The sequence below is a fragment of the Phascolarctos cinereus genome, unplaced genomic scaffold (assembly GCF_003287225.1).
Source record: "Phascolarctos cinereus isolate Bilbo 61053 unplaced genomic scaffold, phaCin_HiC Scaffold_4;HRSCAF=312, whole genome shotgun sequence".
NCBI lineage: Eukaryota > Metazoa > Chordata > Mammalia > Diprotodontia > Phascolarctidae > Phascolarctos > Phascolarctos cinereus.
This window is the reverse complement of record NW_027555847.1, coordinates 683,642,934-683,661,428: the sequence shown is the minus strand read 5'-3', so window position 1 is coordinate 683,661,428 and position 18,495 is coordinate 683,642,934. Positions and strand designations below refer to the sequence as shown.

The 18,495-nt window shown below is 45.0% G+C and overlaps 1 protein-coding gene across 1 annotated transcript; it reads left to right on the top strand.

The window, feature by feature from the left end:
• Positions 1-717: 717 nt before the first annotated feature.
• Positions 718-16,638, top strand: SAXO5 (stabilizer of axonemal microtubules 5). The gene is made up of 9 exons (XM_020979879.2): positions 718-908; positions 4,106-4,726; positions 5,804-5,907; positions 6,005-6,105; positions 9,620-9,735; positions 9,955-10,070; positions 14,975-15,167; positions 15,458-15,540; positions 15,918-16,638. The coding sequence occupies exons 2-9, from the start codon at positions 4,177-4,179 to the stop codon at positions 16,098-16,100; spliced, it is 1,446 nt and encodes a 481-aa protein (XP_020835538.1). The 5' UTR covers positions 718-908; positions 4,106-4,176; the 3' UTR covers positions 16,101-16,638.
• The last annotated feature ends 1,857 nt before the right edge of the window (positions 16,639-18,495 follow it).

Here is an 18,495-nt window from a genome sequence, read left to right as displayed (position 1 = left end):
GCATATATTTGTGATTCCTGTGTGGTTCTGCAGGAATTCTATCAATGTCCCAACTACCACCATATCTTGGGCAAGGGAAATTCATTTTCAACAGCTGTGGTCTCTTCTTCAGAGCAGCTAGGTGGCACCACAGTGAACAGAGTCAGGAAGACCTGAGTTCAAATCCAGCCTCAGACACTACCTGTGTGACCCCTGGCAAGTCACTTAACCTCAGGGGCTAGATTGTAGAGTTCTGGAGAGGAACAAATTGAAAGAAGACTGGGGTAGAAGAAGGCCTGCTTGTGAAGGGATTTTTTGTTTTAATATTCTTTGGCCAGGGAAGAGATTTAAATACCAAACAAAAACTTCCTATTTGATCCTGGGGGTAATAATGAGCCACTAGGGTTTACTGAGTTAGAAATGTGACATCTTGGGCAGATCTATGCTTCAGGAAAAATCATTCTGGGAGCTGCGTGGAGGTTGGATCAGAGTAGGGAAAGATGAGACAGGGAGACTCATTTTGTTAGAATCCATAAGAGAGACAGAACTAGGATGGTAGCTAAGTGAGCCAGAGAATGTTATAGTCTTGCCTCAGGTGAAAAACAAAACAAAACAAAACAAACCATTACCTGGTGATGGCATTACCTTTGACCCTCAATTCAGGGCTCTCTGCAGACTGTGTACTCAGAATATTAAGAGCTCTGATTCCGAAGGTGCTTAACAGTTTTACCAGTCACATTTCACAAAAGCTGGAGATGGGGGTTGGGGGGGGTGTTATTTCCCACACTTTCCAGAGGAAAATGGAAACCCAGAATTGAAAAGGGGCATTCTGAGCCTGAAGGGAGACTGGGACAGAGACTTGAACCCCTTCCTGGCGCTGAGTTCTTTCATGCTGTAGCTAAAGGTTGCCAAGGATCCATCGTGATATGGTAGGGCTCTGTCTCACAGAGAAGGAGGGAGGTGGCATGAGCAGGTAGCTGGCAGGAGGGGGTTCGTGGGTCACAAAAGTGTCAGTGGGATCCTGGAGCTGCTATCCTCCAGGCCCTGAAACTGTGGTGGAAGGAGAGGTGAGTGCTTGGCCTTGGAAAAGGAGGAGGTTTCCAGGGAGGGGGCTCAGGACAGGGTCTCAGCTTAAAACCCTGAGCACCATCATTCCTTAGGTTTTCTGTTTTTATAAAATGGGACTAGAATAGTCTAGAACAGGCCTGTTAAATAGACCCTGTGGGCTGCTAGAGTTAAAATTAATTGGGAAATGTTTAACAACAACAAAAATCAATAAAAATATAATACTACATAGATAATGTTAGCTTGTGGTTTTCTAAGTCAATATATGGCCTGCAGGGATCTGTTTCTATTTCAGTTTGACATCACTGGTCTAGGAGATTTAAATCAGGAATGAACTCCTGCTGCCCGAAATTCTAAGACACAAAATTCCTGACCCCAATAAGGTCACAGAATTTCAGAGCTAGAAGGCAAGCTAATCCTCCCCACAGCCAAACAAGAATTTCCTCAGCCTTGAGCCAGATAAGAGTCCTTGGCCATTCTTTGAGGGAAGGCCTGGTGGGAAGAGGAATCCACAACCTCCAGGGACAGCCTAATCCACTAGATACCTCCAATTGTTAGGACTTTTCTTTTACCTCAAGCCTAAATTCCATCTAGTTCTTGCTCTTCCTTGAAATACTTGGGAGACCGCTATCATGTCTTCTCTTCTCCAACCTAGATATCCCTAGTTCCTTCATGGATGGTGTGGACTCAGAGCCCTCTGCCATTTTGGTCACTGCCCCCCCCCCCAAATATCCACACCAGGTGGTCAATGAATGTGAGTATCACACCTGGCTGTATCACCTCCCTGCTGTTTGGTGCTCTCCCTTTCTTCAGCCTTGGTAAAACTGCATTTGAAAGAGCCAGAGGCCACTCTGGGTTAGGATACAGAAGGCTTCTTTTATATTTGCCTTCCCTCTGGAGGAGACAGAGACCTTTAAATGGTCCACTAGGCCACCAAGGAGATAGAATCATTCTAGAGTCAAATCTTGGGAAGGACAGTGACAATATGGAATGCCTCAAAGAAGAGGGACCAGTAAAGCTATAATTAGAATGTGGTACCTGAGGCATGTAATTTGTTCTCAAATTGATTTTGTAATTAATGATTTAAAAAATAATACAGATATGGATTCTACTTGTGAATTTGTTCCTTCCTGGAGTTCCCAGAGAAGGAATTTTGCTCTACTAATGAGGGTCTGAAATTTATAGTCTCAGAGAGACTTCCTAAGGCCTTGAGAGGCTCAATGACTTGTGCTGGTCATTCAGTGGGTATATGGGCAGAGATATGATTTGAACCCAGGTCTTCCTACTACATGCCATGATGCCTCTAGTAAACCATACCCGAAATGGTTAAGACCAATTCAGTTGATTCAGTGGGAGGGAGTTTCTATCTAGTGGCACACTGATGAGTATCATTAGACTCAGGACAAGTTTAGGCTCTGTGTATGGACAGTTTCCCTACATAGCTGTCCCAACATGGAATGGGTTTCCTCTGAAAGAAGTTAAGTGCCAAGTCACAGGAAATCTTCAATCAGCCAATCATCAAGTATTTATTGAAGGTGTATTATATATCAGGCTGTGGGGGAGGGCGGTACAAAGAATAAAATAATTTTAAAAAATTTTAAAAATTTTGAAAAATAAAAAAAAAAGAATAAAACAATCCTTACTTCCAAAGATCTTACTTACTAATGGGGAGACAACATATATAAATATATACAGCAGAAACATAAAGCTAAGGAGTACAAATATGTACAAAGTAGTTCATTACAAAGTAGTGTGGGAAGAAGGATGCTAACAGTTGGGATAGGGTAGGGGTGGGGGGGATTTAAGAGAGGATTCCTGTAGAAATTGGTGCCTGAACCTTGTCTTAAAGGGAGCGATGAAGGCTGGATGTCCACTTGTTGGAAATATTGTAGAGGGGATTCCTAGTCAAGGTAGCACTGGTTGACCTTTGAGATTCCATCCAGACTTGTATCACGATTCTATTACTGTGAGCTTGAAGTCAAGGTCTTAGGGTTTGATAAACTTACTCACTCGGTGTCTGATTACTGATTCCTGGGCTGTTGTTGTCCATTTGGGGTTTTTTTTGGCAAAGATACTGGAGTGGTTTGCCATTTCCTTCTCCAGTTCATGAAGAAACTGAGGCAGGCAGGTTTGAGTGACTCACCCAGGGTCACACAGCTAGGAAGTATCTGAGACCAGATTGAGTTTTCTTGTCTCCAGGCCCCAGAGCTCTATCCACTGTGCCACCTAGCTGCACCACTGACCTGCTGGGAAGGGTTGCATTTTACCTCAGTTCAAATAAATTCAACAAACAATTATCCAAACAAATTAAAGTCTTTTAAGCCCAAATTGCAAAACTCCAAAGAAGAATTTTTCTAGTTCCTCTAGAGTCTGGGTAGGGGATAAGGATTTTAGGGTCCTAAGTCCCTTCAGACTGGTCCTACTGGCTATGGCCCCTTTACTAATACCGCTTGGGCCAAACTTTTTTTTTTTCCAGAAGGTAGGACAGCAAGGAAGCTGGGCTGGGCTGCAGTCTGGGTCATTCAGGACCTTCCCCTTCAAACCCCAGCATTTTTTTTTTTGCTTCTGTATTGCATGTATATAATACTGTACATTATAGTTACCAGTTGGAATCATTTCCTCTACTAGACTGTAAGCTTTTTGAGGGCGGGGACCAGGTCTTATCTAGACTTTGTATCTCTCCCAGAACTCTTTGCCCCAGTAACCTTTAGTTAGTCTGTCAACAAACATTTATTATATTTTTAACTATGTGCCAGGCACTGGCCTAAGACCTGAGCACACAAATTTGAGTAGAAAGAAAGATAATCTCTGACCTTTAAGAACTTTACCTTCCAATGAGGAAAACAACACTTAAAAGAAAGCTGGAAAGGGTGAGATAATCATTGGGAAGCACTTAGCACAGTGCCTGGCACAGAGTAAGAGCTATATAAATGTTGTTACACCTCCTCCTCTTCTGTACTAAAGAGGTAACTTTTAAATAAATGTGTGTTAAATGAATGTGATTAAATTAACAAATGAAATCCAACGTTGCTAACCATTTGCTCTCTCCTTCCATTGGCAGGACAGCAGTATATAGCCCCTGAAATTTGACTTGGGCCCAAACTGCCGCTTGGCTCATTCTGTGAGACCAGGATGGCTGACAGACCCCAAAAACTCCTTCCTGCTCCCCTCCCCAGAGTTGAGTTCCTCAAGTCCTCTCACTTCAAAATTGGGCCTGACCCCCGCCTCCCAAAAGGATGTATGAAGACTGCTTTTGGTTGCTGGTTCCCTGCCCACTGGGGCGTCCACGCAGCAGCCCCTTTCCTTCCAGGCCCCAGCAAGGGGCTCTTCCATCAGGACCTGGAGAAGATCCGAGAGATAAACAGCGAGACTCACACAGCCTTTCCTGTCCGTGCCATGAACAGCTCCCAATCAAGCATTGACCTGCTGATGCAAACCAGCAGCCTGAAGATGCACGGAGACCCCCGAATCGATGTCTTCAAGACCACTTTCCAAGAGAAGTACACCTCCCCGGGACCTGAGGCTTTCAATGCTTTCACCAAGGAAGCCCGAAGGCAGTTTGATAAAGACAGCTTCCCCAGTGGAGACAGAGACAAGTTGGGGATCCCTCTGACTCACAATCGCCAGGTCTTCATGCCCCAGCACCAGCTCCCCCAACCCCGAGCTCCTTCCCTGCACCTGGGTGAGGGGGACAGCCACCCTAATTCTGCCTCAGCTCTAAGCCCTGGAGTGTGGCCGCTATCCATGGCCTGTCTTTACATGGGCTCTGGTTCCCACTTTGCCCCAACCCTAGCCTTAAAGGGCCCATAGTCTCAGGTTCTCTCCTTCCTGCTCCCCTGGCCCCACTTTGCCTCCTGTCCCCGGCTCCCAAGGAGATCAGGAGAGGGCAATGGATGGTAAAGCTGAAGTACTTCCCTCTCCCTGGAGATCCAACCACACCTGACTTCCTAAACCCCTTTCTCAGGTCTGAGTCAGCAGTGGGGAAAGTTCAGGGAGGACCACAGCTTTCACCAGAACCTAAGCTGGGCTTTCATCATGGGAAGATTCACTTTTGTTCTACCCCCACCTGCCCTGACCACACACCTTACGCACATCTCCTGCAATGAAAGACCCCGGGTCTGGGAGTCAGGCGACCTGGGTTTTTGCCCCAGCCTAGTTACTGTCTTACTCAGTGAATTTGGGTGCATCCTCATCCTTCTCACTGCTGCAATATCCCTTCTGTGAAAATGAAGCTAATAATCCCCATCCTCCTTTGCTCCCAGTTTTACTGTGATCTTGGAAGGTAGACAATGTCTCTGTGTGTCTTTCTCACTACCCATCCATCTCCTCTCCGTCTTCCTCTTTTCTCTTGGTCATGGTCCTCCCCTGTTTCTGTTTCTGGCTCTTTTTTTCTCCTCCCTTCTTTGTACCCCTCTTTCTTTGTTTCATTTTTCTCTAACTACCCTTCTCCCTTCTGTGTCTCTGTCTTCTTCCTTCTGTCTCTGTCTCTGTTTTTTTTTCTTTCTGTTCTTCTGCTCTGTCTTCATGTCTCTTGATTTCTGTTTTATTCTTTTTCTCTGTCTCTGTTTCTCTGTTCTTTCTACTCTGCCCTCCAACTATTCTTGCTCTGATGTCTCTCTCTGATTCTGTCTCTCCATGTCTCACCTGGCCTCCACTTTTTTCCTGATTCTCTGACCCTGCCTCCCTTTCTCTCCTCAAAAATCTCTTCCTGCTCTGATCTCTGTTCCTCCTCATACCCTTTCACCTGTACTGTTGCTAGGAGGACCTTCTCCCCTGAAATGGGGAATGGAGCCTTATCCAGATACCTCCTATCGAGAGGAATTCCAAGGAAAATATATTTCTCCTATCCACCTCTGTGAGAAGGTAAACCTTTGCCTCACTGAGTGCAGTGATGAGGGGTAGGTGGTAAGCCCTCTCTGGCTTCATCACTCACCCTGACTTCATGCCTGTGTGTCTGCAGGTGAATTCCCACCTGCAGTTAGGAGACTCCAGAATTGGTCTAGAAGGAATCCATTCAGAGCAGAAGAATGCCTATACTCCTCAGTGTCTGCCCCAGCCCAGGTATGGCTAAGATCCTGTTGGGAAGTAGTCCCAAATGGAGGGACGAAATCTGCCCGAGCCATCATGAGAAAGCCCATGACTTGGTTCAAGCTGGGAAGGGGCCCCAGCATCCCACACTAGTATTACTACCACACCCCCTTGGGGAGCTCTCCCAGGCATTTCCTCTGGGGAGGCTGATGGTCCTTCCTGCCAAAAGCCAGTGCCTGAAATTCCACCATTACAAAATTTATGCTGTCAGAACTAGAAGGGACCCTAGAGCTGCAGCGATATGACCCTCTCCTCCTCAACCATACAAATGTTTGGCAGAGGCCTCAAATTCACTCTTGTTGGCTAGTCTTTTGCTAGTCTTTCCACCTTTCTTCTCGGCATCATTCTTTCTTTCTCTTTTCCCTCTCTGAATCTTTCCTCTTCATTTTCTTCCTTTTTCTCCTTTTTTTCTTCCCTTCTCTCCTACTTTTTCCTCTTCTTCACTACTTTGTCTTTTCTTCTTCTCTTCCTTTCCTCTTCTTCCCCTTCCCTCCCATTCCCCTTTCCCCTCTCCTTCCTCTTTCCTCCTTCCCTTCTCCTCTCTTTCTCTTTCCTCCCTTCTCCTCCCCTTCTCTCAGCTCATTTGCTATCCTTCTCTTTCTTTTTCTGTCCTTTTCTTTCCTCCTTCCATGCATCTCCTTTTCTTCTCTTCCTCTACCCTTTCCTTTCGTCCTCCTCCACCTTCCTTTTTTTCCTCCTTATCATTCTTTTCCTATCTCCTCTCTCCTTTTTCCTTTATTTTTTCTCCAGCTTATAATTTCCTCCTCTTGCTCTTCATCCCTCCCACTACACAGAATTATTCCTCCCAGGCCCTCTGGGGGAATGTTTATCACTTAAAACAACAAATGTATAATGTGCCCATTATGTGGCCAGCTTTGTACTAGGAGCTGAGATGTAAACCTAATGAATGAAACAATCCCTCCTCATTAGAAGCTTACAGTTAATGGGGGAAGACACAAAGTAAATATATAAGGACATAGGAAAAATAAAAAGAGTATCATAGTAAAGTAAATATAGGGTAGCCTGGAAGGGAGGGCACTAGCATTTGGGATCAGGAAAAGTTTTGTGCAGAAGATGGTGCCTCAGCAGCATCTTAAAAGAAGAGAGGAACTCTGAGAGCCAGAGGTGAGGAGGGAGTACATTCCAGACAGGAAGGCTAGCCATGAAAGGCAGAGAGGTGGATTTAGTGGTTTGTGTGAAGGAACATGGTGAGAGAGGGAGTAATGTTCAATGAGACTGGGAAGATAGATTGGGATGGGGTTGTGGAAGGCTTTAAAAGCCAAATAGAGGAGTGTTTATTTGAACAGAGGGTGCAAAAGGAAGTCACCAGAATTGATTAAGGGAGAAACATGATCGGATCTCTCTTTGGGAAAATAATTTTGTCTTTAGTGTATAGATGCACCAGCAAGGTGAGAGACCAGGTAGGAGGATATTGCAAAAATCTAGGTGAGAGGTGATAAGGGTCTGAACCAGGGTACTAGCTAGCTGTGTGAGTAGGGACAAGGAGTCAGAGAGATGAGATGATGTATGAATAAAAATAGCAAGGTTTGGCAATTGCTTGAATATGCTGGGTGAGGAAGAGGAAGGAATATGTGATAATGTCAAAAATACTAACTTGGGAGACTGGAAGGATGATGGTACCTTCAGGAGAAATGGAGAAGCTTGGAAAAGGGGAGTGTTTGTAGGGGAAAATAATGAGTTCAGTTCTGAATATATTGAGTTTGGGATGCCCCATAGATATTTGGTGATGGAAGATGAAAGCTCAGATGCCTAGATCTGGGAGCCATTTGCATAAAGATGATGGTTAAACACATGAGAACTGGTGAGGATGACTAGAGAAAGAGTGCAGAGAAAGCAGAGAAGAAGGCTTAAGGAAGAGCCATGCAGGACATTCATGGGTAGGGGACATGATATGGAAGATAAGCTAAGAAAGAAGAGTGAGAAGTCATACAAGAGGAAAATCAGGAGAGATCAGCATCACAAAAACTGGTAGAGAAGAGGAAAGAATGTCCAGCGGGAAGAAGCAGTCAAACAGGACCAAAGGAGGTGGAGAGGCAGGGAAGCATGAGAATGAGGAAAGACCATCAAAGCTGACAATCAAGAGATCACTGGTAACTCTGGAGAGAGCAGTTTCAGTTGAGTGATGGAGTTAAAAGCCAGATTGCAAAGGGAAGGGATTGGAATGAGCAAAATGGCACCTGCCTTCTGCCAGAGAGATGATGATTTAACATGCAGAATGAGACGTACATTTTTGCCCATGGCCAATGTGGGAATTTGTTTTGCTGGACTATGCATATTTGTTATGGGTTTTTAATTTAATTTAATTTAATTTTTTTGGTGAGGTAATTGGGGTTAAGTCTTTTTATTGTTCAGTTGGGGTGGGGTGCAGTGGGAGGAAGAGATAATAAATGCCCCAAAAGTGTCTAAATATATTTTAAAATAAAAAAGGAAAAATTAAAATTATATTGATAAAAAAGACTAATAAAGGAGCAAGAGGAGAGGAATGGAGTCCGTAAATGTAGACAACTTTTTAAAGGATTTTGTCTAAGAAATGGAAGACAGATATAGGATAATAACATGAGAGGAAGGTAGGATCCAGTGAAGGGTTTTTTTTTTTAATTGGAGGGAAGAGAGAAGAGGGGGGATGTGACTGAAGTTACAATTTGCTGGAGACGTTGGAAGGGGATGGGAGCAAGTGCAACGAAGAGACATCTTTGGCTAGGAAAAGGGCAACTTCTTTGTCAGAAACTGGTGGAAAGGGAGAGAGAGTAGGAGATAATGTCAAAGGGTTTTGAGGTAGAGAGAAGAGGGAGATCCTGATGAATGGCCTCAGCAAGGTCTTCAGGTAAGAGACAGTGGAAGGGGTAACGTGGGAGGTTTGAGGAGTGAAGAGAAGGTTTGGAATAGCTTCTGTGGGGAGTGAGACAGGGAATCAATTAAGGAGGAATAAGAAGAATGCCTTCCTGCAGTGAGGACCCAGCTGAGGTTGGAGAACATGAATTGGTCATGTGTCATCTAGTCCCCATAGTTATGTGACTTCCTCCAGCTCCATTTAGCAGCATGTGAATAGGAGTAGATGAAGGAGGTGATTGGTAGGAGTGATCCAGGCTAGGGTTGCAAAGAGATGAGTAGTGATGGGATAATTCAGGGAAGGATTGGAGGTGATGCATAGGATAGGAAGGATCATAGGATCTTGTGTTTAGAACCACCTGGGAACTTAGGGAATGAGTCTTTAGTTTACAGATGAGAACTTTCCTGGAGTCTGTGACTAGCCAGTATCTGAGGTGTGATTTGCCCCCCCCCATTTCAGTTCTACCCACTACACCATAGGATGGCTGAAGAGAGTTGAGGGTGTGGATCTAACTTGGGGAGTGAATTGGGCCAGTAGGCACCTGGTGGGACCTAGAACTCCAGGGGGACTTAGGTGCTTCTTCTGCCTGGTCCAAAGGTCTTTGCCCTTCTCTCTCCTTCCATCTCTCCATGACAGGTATAACAAGAAAGAGGCTGTAGCCAACATTTTCCAGGTGCACATCCAGCCTGGGGATGGCCATTTCCATGCTTACCTCCCAGGTTACAAGGATATGGCTTCTGTGAATACATCTGGTAGGCAGGGGCAGGGGCAGGGTCTGGGTTCAGACCAGGGCAGAGCAGGGCAGAGAGTCAGGATTAGGGACAAGGACAGAGATAGAACTGAGGCAGGGAAAGTGACAGACAAGGATGGGAGAGGGTGGGGAATACAGTCCCTGTTGGACAGAGGAGGCTGATGGGGAGATGACAAATCAGGATCTGACAGGTGGACCCACATATGTCTCCCCTAAACAGAGCCAGTCTTCAAGCATCAAACTGTAGCCGATTCATTATTACTGAAGGGAGACCAAGACCCTGAAAGATGCCGGGAAAGAAGCAACTTCACCACAAATCACCACTCCTTTACCTGGGTCAGTCCCTGCTTCCCCAACAGGGATCCTATTCTCCTGAAGGTGGAAGCTTTTGGGGTGACAATCTCTACTTTCCCTAATGATCTTCTCAGTGCACAACTGGTTCCATGGAGTTGGGAAGAGAAAGCTGCAGGGCAGGGATCACTTTCCTTTCTCATTATAGAAACTTATCTGTAACCCCCAGATCTGTAAAATCCTTATCGGAAACTCCCAGACAGGAGAAAAGACTTGCCCAAAGTCACGCAATAAGTGAGTGGGAAAGATGGAAGAACATGGTGCAGTGGGTAGGGCACCAGCCCTGGAGTCAGGAGGACCTGAGTTCAAATGTGGCCTCAGACACTTGACACTTACTAGCTGTGTGACCTTAGGCAAGTCACTTGATCCCGTTGCCTAGCCCAGAAAAAAAAAAGATGGAAGAACAACAGTGATCTACCCATTCCTAGTCTAGGGTTCTGTCTATTGCACAAGCAACCAATCAGTAAACACTTATTAAGTACCTACTACATGTCAGGCACTGTGCTATCTGCTGGGGATACAAAAAGAAGCAAAAGACAGTCCTTACCCACTAGGAGCCTACAGTCTAATGGGAGACCACTTGCAAACAAATATATAGGATAAATAGGAAATAATTGGGGGAAAGCACTAGAATTAAGAGGGGCTGCGGAAGGCTTCCTATAGAAGGTATGATTCTAGTTGGGACTTAAAGGAGACCAGGGAGGCCTGTAGTCAGAGCAGAGGGGCCAGACTATTTCAGGCATGGCAGAGAACCACAGAAAATGACTGGATGAAAAAGTACATGTCAGGGAGTAAGGTGTCAGAAGATGGCAAGACAGGCCTGGGCAAGGTTATGAAGGACAGAGAATTTTGTATTTGATCTTGGAGGTGATAGGGAGTTTGTTGAGTAGGGGGTAACGTGATCAGAACTGAGCTTTAGGAACCCTATTTTAGTGGCTGAAGGGAGGTTGGGTTGGAGTGGGGGAGACATTTGAGGCAGGCAGACCCACCAACAGGATATTTGTAATAGTCTGGGCATGAGGTGATGACGACCTGGACCAGGGTTCGGGCAGTGTCAGAAGACAAAACATGTTTGAGAGATGTTGCAAAGGTGAAATTGACAGGCCTTGGCAACAGCTTGGACGTGGGTGGTGAGAGCTAGTAAGGAGTCCAGGATGACTCCTAGGTTATGAGCCTGAGGATGAGAGGATGGTGCTACCCTTGACAGTATTAGTGAAGGCAGGAAGGGGTGATGATTTAGAGAGAAAGATAATGAATTCTGGTTTGTATGGATCAGCGTATAAGATGTCTACTGGACATCTGGTTTGAGGTATCTGAAAGGCAGTCAGAGATACAAGATTGGAGGTCAACAGAGAGGTTGGGGCAGGAGAGGTCAATTTGAAAATCAACAGGTTAGAGATAGTCATTAAATCCATGGGAGATGATGTGATCACCAAGTGAAGTAGTGTAGAGGAAGAAGAGAAGAGGGTCTAGGTCAGAACCCTGAGGGACACCTCTGGTTAGAGGGATGATCTGGAGGAGAATCCAGCAAAGGAGACAGAGGAGGAGTGGTCAGAGAGGTACAAGAGAACCGGGAGAGAGTGCAAACCTGCTTGCCTCCCTCCTCATCTCTCTAGCCACCCTGAATGTAACTCCTGACCTTGGCATCTGGGGAAAGGTCCTGGCCAGGGCCTTGGGGAAGGAGGAAAATCCTTCCTTACCCAGTTTCTGTGCCTGAGAAGGAACAATAAGGGACCACCCTTAGGGGCATCCAGCTGGGCTCTGGTTCTCAGAGCTCTTACTGGTACATCACTGTGGGGATGGGAGGAGGTAGGGAGCCCACAGCATCGCAATAATAGTGCACATTTATCTAGTGCTTTACAAATGTTACCTCCTTTGATCCTCACAACAACCCTGAGAGGTGGGTGCTATTATAATACCCATTTTACAGATGAGGAAACTGAGGCAAACAGAGGTGAAGTGAATTATTCAGGGTCACAAAGCTAGTAAGTAAATCCTAAGGCAGGATTTTAACTTAGGGGCTTCAGAGGTCTTCTAGTTGAACCTCCTTCCTTGATGGCTGAAGCCCATGGGAAGTTATGTGAATTTCTTGAGGACAGCATTCTTTCCATTGTATCACACTATTTTTAGGCTGTGGGTAATTTTACTACTGGGCACCTTCTTAGATATTTATTGACCATGGTTCTGTGAAATTCTGATCCTTGATATTGCTATCTTTTCCTTCCCTCTTTCCTTCCTTCCTTCCTTCCTTCCTTCCTTCCTTCCTTCCTTTCTTTCTTTCTTTCTTTCTTTCTTTCTTTCTTTCTTTCTTTCTTTCTCTCTTTCTCTCTTTCCTTCTTTCTCTCTTTCCTTCTTTCTTTCTTTCCTTCTTTCTTTCTTTCTTTCTTTCTTTCCTTCTTTCTTTCCTTCTTTCTTTCTTTCTTTCTTTCTTTCTTTCTTTCTTTCTTTCTTTCCTTCTTTCTTTCTTTCTTTCCTTCTTTCCTTCTTTCTTTCTTTCTCTCTTTCTCTCTTTCTCTCTTTCTCTCTCTCTTTCTTTCTCTCTTTCTTTCTCTCTTTCTTTCTTTCTTTCTTTCTTTCTTTCTTTCTTTCTTTCTTTCTTTCTTTCTTTCTTTCTTTCTTTCTTTCTTTCTTTCTCCTGCTACACTTTTAGATATTTGGATTGACAGAACACACAAGTAGTTTTTAATCTTGGCCTCTTTTCTTTTTTTTTAAATAGATTCTTCTAGCTATCTTCCATTTCTGTTACCTAGATTTCCCCTTGTACCCCTCTCCTTCCCCTGCACCCAACCAGAAAGCCATCCTTTATAACAAAGGGTTAAAAGAAAATGAAAAAGAGTCACAAGGAAGAACAGATTCAGCAAATCTGGCATCATAAGCAATCTTCTGCAGGCAGGAATAAGCCTCCCCTTCTCCCTTCCCTTGCCTCTGAAAAGAAATTGGTGGCGTGCGTCTTCTCAAATCTCTTCGTTTTCCACCTGATTCTGCTTCTTTGGACTTCATAATGCTCATAGGTTAGATACCTTCTTTCCCCCTACCCCTTCCCCATTTCAGCTTCCTTTTACATGCTGTCTTCACCCATTAGATTTAAAGCTACTTAAGGAAGAAATTGTCTGTCTTTTTTTTTTTTTAATTGGTTTCTCCCTCTTAGTACAGTGCCTGGTACATAGTAGGTACTTAATAAATGTTTGTTGACTGAAAACTTGGGAACAAGCCTCTCCCTTTTTTTCAATTTGAGGACTTTTTGTTCAAATTAACCAAACTTTAGGCAGATATTTTTAATAGGTCTCTATAGATCCATTTCATGCAGTCATAGAAATAAAAAATCTACTCCAAAAGATTCACGATGGAAAATGCTGTCCACATCCAGAGAAAGAATTAGGGAGTCTTTTTTTTTTTTTGCTAGGCAATGGGGTCAAGTGACTTGCCCAAGGTCACACAACTATTAAGTATTATGTGTCTGAGGCTGGATTTGAACTCAGGTCCGCCTGAATCCAGGGCCAGTGCTGTATCCACTATGCTACCTAGCTGCCTCAAGAACTAGGGAGTCTGAATGCAGATTGAAGCATGCTATTTGCTCTTTTTTTCATTTGTTTGTTTCTTCTTTCTCATGGTTCCTCCCATTAGTTCTAATTCTTCTTTACAATATGACTGATGTGAAAATACGTTTAATATGAATGTATATGTAGAGCCTATATCAGATTACACACCATCTTGGGGAGGGGAAAGGGGAAAAAAATTAAAAACTCAAAATCTTATGGAAGTGAAACTAAAAATAAATAAATTAATTTTAAAAAAAGAAATAAAAATCTAAAGTTGAGAGGGACCTCAGAGGCCATCTCCAGGGGTGGGGAACCTTTAGCCTCAAGGCCACGTGTGGCCCTCTAGGTCCTTGGATATGGCCTTTTGACTGAGTCTAAGTTTTCTAGGACAAATCCTTTTATTAAGGGGATTTGTTCTGTGAAATACGGATTCAGTCAAAGGGCTGCACTTGGGGACCTAGAGGGCCACGTATGGCCTCGAGGCTATAGGTTCCCCACCCCTGTAACCACTTCTTCATTATACAGATGGAGGAACTGAGGGCCCAAGGCAGGGTGTGCCGGAGCCAGATCTAACCTAATTGTTAAGTTTTCAACATGAGCATTTAGACTTTGGAAATCTGCAACTGCTACAAATCAGGGCTTGTTAATTTTATTCATAGTCTAGACTTAAACTAATGGAGAAAATGGTAATAATGAAGATTAAATTTACAATTGTATTGGAAGCCCCCCCCCCACATTTAATATTTACCAGTATACCCCTGGCCATAGGTCACCCAGTTAGTGAGCCAGTAGAGGAGTGATTTGATTTTTTTTTTTTGATGAGGCAATTGGGGTTAAGTGACTTGCCTCAAGTCACAGCTAGCAAGTGTTACGTGTCTGAGGTCGGATTTGACTCCAAGGCTGGGTGCTCTATCCACTGTACCACCTAGTGCCCCTAGAGGAGAGATTTGAATCCAGGCCCTCTAATTTCAGAAGCCACACTCTTTCTATTGTACCATGCTGCTTTAAAAATTCTAGATGATCTCAGATATTTTTTTCTTTTTTTTGTTTAGGCAATTGGGGTTAAGTGACTTGTCCAGGGTCAAACAGCTAGTAAATGTCTGAAGGTGGATTTGAAGTCAGGTTCTAGTGCTCTATCCACTGGGCAAACTAGCTGCCCCTCAGATACCATTTTTTTAGTGAGCTATTTACCTCCTAAAATGGTTACCCTGCTATTCAAGACCTTCCTTCAGGTGACTGACTTCTTTTTTCCTTGCAGCTAGCCCAAATGTGCTCTACCTTCCAAATAGGCCAGTGTCCTTATGTTCTCCTCAGCACCTGAGGCTTGTTTTCCATTCTGCTCCCTCCTAGATGAAGCCTGAAGAAAGTACCAGGGAACCAGTCAACACACTGAAAAGTCATGTGATCTTGGGGGAGAGAAATCCAAAGTCAGAAGTCATGGTCACCACACACCAGAAGTATTTCTCAAACCCCGAGCCATCTTCATCAGGGATAGTTAAGAGTTGTTCCCTCTTTGAAAGTCAAATCAAGTTGGGCACCAATGGTGAGGACATAGAACCTATGGGAGTTGGTCTGCCAGGGTCATTGAGTGCCCTGCTTTGCCCCGACTCTCCAGACAGCTGTGACAAAGGGCCCAGTTGGACTGAGGGGCTCAATGTCTCTGCTCAGGCTAGGGCCTCCAGCTGGGTTCCTGGGAGGCTGGGTTTTTATGGACAACTCTAACCTTGAGGCTTGGAGATATGGGCCTAGCGCTCCTCTTGCCTCTGGCCCCTAGGTCAGTTCCCTATCTTTAAGATTTCAAGCCCTCTCTTCACCCTTTGTTCTTGCCCACAGAGATGGATTTCCTGACAACCTCGAGGCAGTTGAGACCTCATTCAGTCAAGAAGAATCCAGTGCCTGAGGAGATAAAGGAGAGGGTAACAGGCCCAGGGCCTTGGGGAAGAGGGAGGGAAGGACAGAGGATCATTCTTCCCATTGTCCCCAAACACTCCCATCCCTTAGTCCCTACTTAGGAAGATCTCTTAGCAATTAACTCAAATCTATTACCGAGTCTTATAGGTGGGCTGGGTGAGGGACCTCAAATCACCTCCATCACGCTCTTTTTCCCTTCTCCATTCACAAATTTGTCCCTTAGGACCTCTTCAGCCCCGATTCCCAGCACTGCCCTGGCCAGAGTTCACAATGGCCATAGATGAGGCTGGGGACTGCCAAGGTTGTGTCTGATTATGGGGACGAAATGAAGGGGTATGGGGAATCTTTGACTTCATAAGGGGATCTTTCTGTGTCTCCTTAGGTTAAATATGCCCACATCCTGCCCCCTCAGCCCGACCATGAGTTTTCCACCGAATACAACGACAGCTACCCATTCAAATATGTCGGCCCGTTGGTCCTGCCGACTCGCAACTTTCAAGAAAGCAGTTTACCCCTGGGCTTGCAGAAGCGCTGGTCAGGCAGAGAGGTGGTGATTCCCTGTTGAGGAGGGCCAGCCCTGCTGCTTCAGGCATTGTCCTTCCCTGCCCATCACCGATTCTACCTACCTGTGTTCCATTCCAGACACCTGCCCCTGCCCTGTCCAGCCACAGATTGTGCCCCCCATCTTAGAGCAAAAGGAAAACAAGGTTTTCTCTAATTTTAAGAGTTGTGACCTGAGTATATAATTAGTGACAGAGGAAGAGGCAACCTTGGGAACTTCCTCATGCAAACTGCCCAGTTCAGTTCCTGGGAATGCTGTTTTAAATGAGATCATCTGTTCCCTTCTGCATCTCTCCTTATACCCAGTAATTACTAAAGCATCCCCAGCAATCTCAGTGAGCAGGAAGCCCCCTGGACAGTGTGGGTGTGGCCATCTTTTAGGAAGGACATTGATAAGGGGATGTTATGTGGGACCTTGTTGAAGGAAATTGGGATGAGAAGAGAAGGCTCAGGGGGGCAGCTAGGTGGAACAGGGGAGAGCACAGGCCCTAAAGTCAGGAGGAACTGAGTTCAAATCCGGCCTCAGATCAAAACTTGAAACTTATTAGCTGTGTGACCCTGGGCAAGTCACTTAACCCCAGTTGCCTAAAAAGAAGAAGAAGAAGAAGAAGAAGAAGAAGAAGAAGAAGAAGAAGAAGAGGCTCAGGGAGGTCATGAGAACTGCCTTTGAGTAATTGAAAGGTGGATGAGACTGGTCTGGCTTCTCTAGGGGGATGAAATAAGAACCCTGGGAGAAGACACAGAGAGGTACATTTTGGTGCCAAATAAGGAGGGAATTACTAAGAGCTGTCTGTCATTGGAGGTATCCAAGAAGAGGCTGAACCAGTTCCTGTCAGGGAATCTTTGGAAGAGATCCTCCCTGACCTGGAAGGAGCTTGAGTTGGAGACCTCTGAACTCTGACTGAGCTCACGCTCGGAGTGACTGTAATTCTAGGAGGAGTGAGGAAGGCTGCTTGAGGTGCCCAGCTAGAGGCTGCCTTATGAGACACCCCACCCACCCACCCCCAGTGTCCTAGGCTGTGTTAACAGGGAAGATAGAGAAGGGAAATGGCATATTTCTGAGGAGCTGGCAGGCTGATGATGACAGGACAGCAAATTCAAGGCAGTGTTATGTTGAAGCTAGGGGGATTCTTAGAATGACTGTCAGAGCTGGGAGCTGGGAGGGCCCTTAGGACACAGGATGTCAGAGCTGGGAGGTGGGAGGGCCCTTAGGACACAGGATGTCAGAGCTGGGAGGGTCTTTAGAACACACTTCAATAAATGTGTGACCTCATTGGTGTTCACATTCTCTCTACTGGTGCAGCTGGCAACAGTCCAGGCAATCTCATCTCTGGCAATTCTTGTCAACATCCTTCTACAAATCCTTCCTAGGTGTTCTATGTTCTACCCAATGTGCTGGAGGCCTTTCTCTGTATCTCTCATTATTCTGTGGACGCTGATGCAATAATGGAACACGACATTATCATACCTTGACCTCATTCATTATAAGACCATCCTACCTCTTTAGGGTTGCATTTTATACCTCTCACCTATTCCATCTTGTGGTGCGACCAGCTCACAGGCTCCATTGAGACTGGGTTATTGATAGCAGCAAGATGAAGCATAAATAGCAGTAAGGCTTGGAGTCAGAAAACCTGTGTTCAAATCCTGCCTTGCACATTTCCTACCTGAATGAACTTAACCTACTAAGGCTTCGTTTTCTTCCTCCGTAAGATGGAGTTGGATGGGAGGGGCTCTGATGTCCCTTCTACATCAATGATTGACAATTTTGACTGTCCTGAGCTGGAGGCATGTAATCTTCATATCAAAACAGAGAATCTCCTTATCTGTAGAAGATCCCAGGACGCAGTGGAAAAAGCACGGGCCCTGAAGTCAGGAGGACCTGTGTTCAAATCCAGCCTCCGACCAAATACTTGACACTTACTAGCCGCGTGACCCTGGGCAAGTCACTTAATCCCAATTGCCTAAAAAATTAAAAAAAAAAAGATCCCTCTTCCATTTCGATTTTGTATAGGATATTGTAACAGTGGCAAACATCCTGGGTGGGCATATATGTTTACCTACATTGTGTCTGACTTAATAGGGGAAGGTAGGTGATGCAATGGGTAAGGTACTAGGCTTGGAGTCAGGAAGACTTGAGTTCAAATCCAGCCTCAGACAAGCTATGATCACTTTGCTTCAGTTTCCTCATCTGTAAAATAGGGATAATAATAGTACCTACCTCCCAGGATGGTTGTGAGGATTAAATGAGATGCGATCAAATGTAAAATGCTTAGCATAGTGTGTGGAACAGAGTATGTGCTATATAAATGTTAGCTATCACAGTTACCCCACAGTGCCAGCGTTAGGGATGTGGCACCCTCGTGAGATGGAAAATTTGTGTGAAATTTTTTGGCCCT

Coding starts and splice junctions, on each gene's coding strand:
- SAXO5 (XM_020979879.2), top strand. CDS start 4,177: ATGGCTGACAGACCCCAAAAACTCCTTCCTGCTCCCCTCCCCAGAGTT. Junction 4,727..5,803: donor AGCTCCTTCCCTGCACCTGG/GTGAGGGGGACA, acceptor TACTGTTGCTAG/GAGGACCTTCTCCCCTGAAA. Junction 9,736..9,954: donor GGCTTCTGTGAATACATCTG/GTAGGCAGGGGC, acceptor TCCCCTAAACAG/AGCCAGTCTTCAAGCATCAA.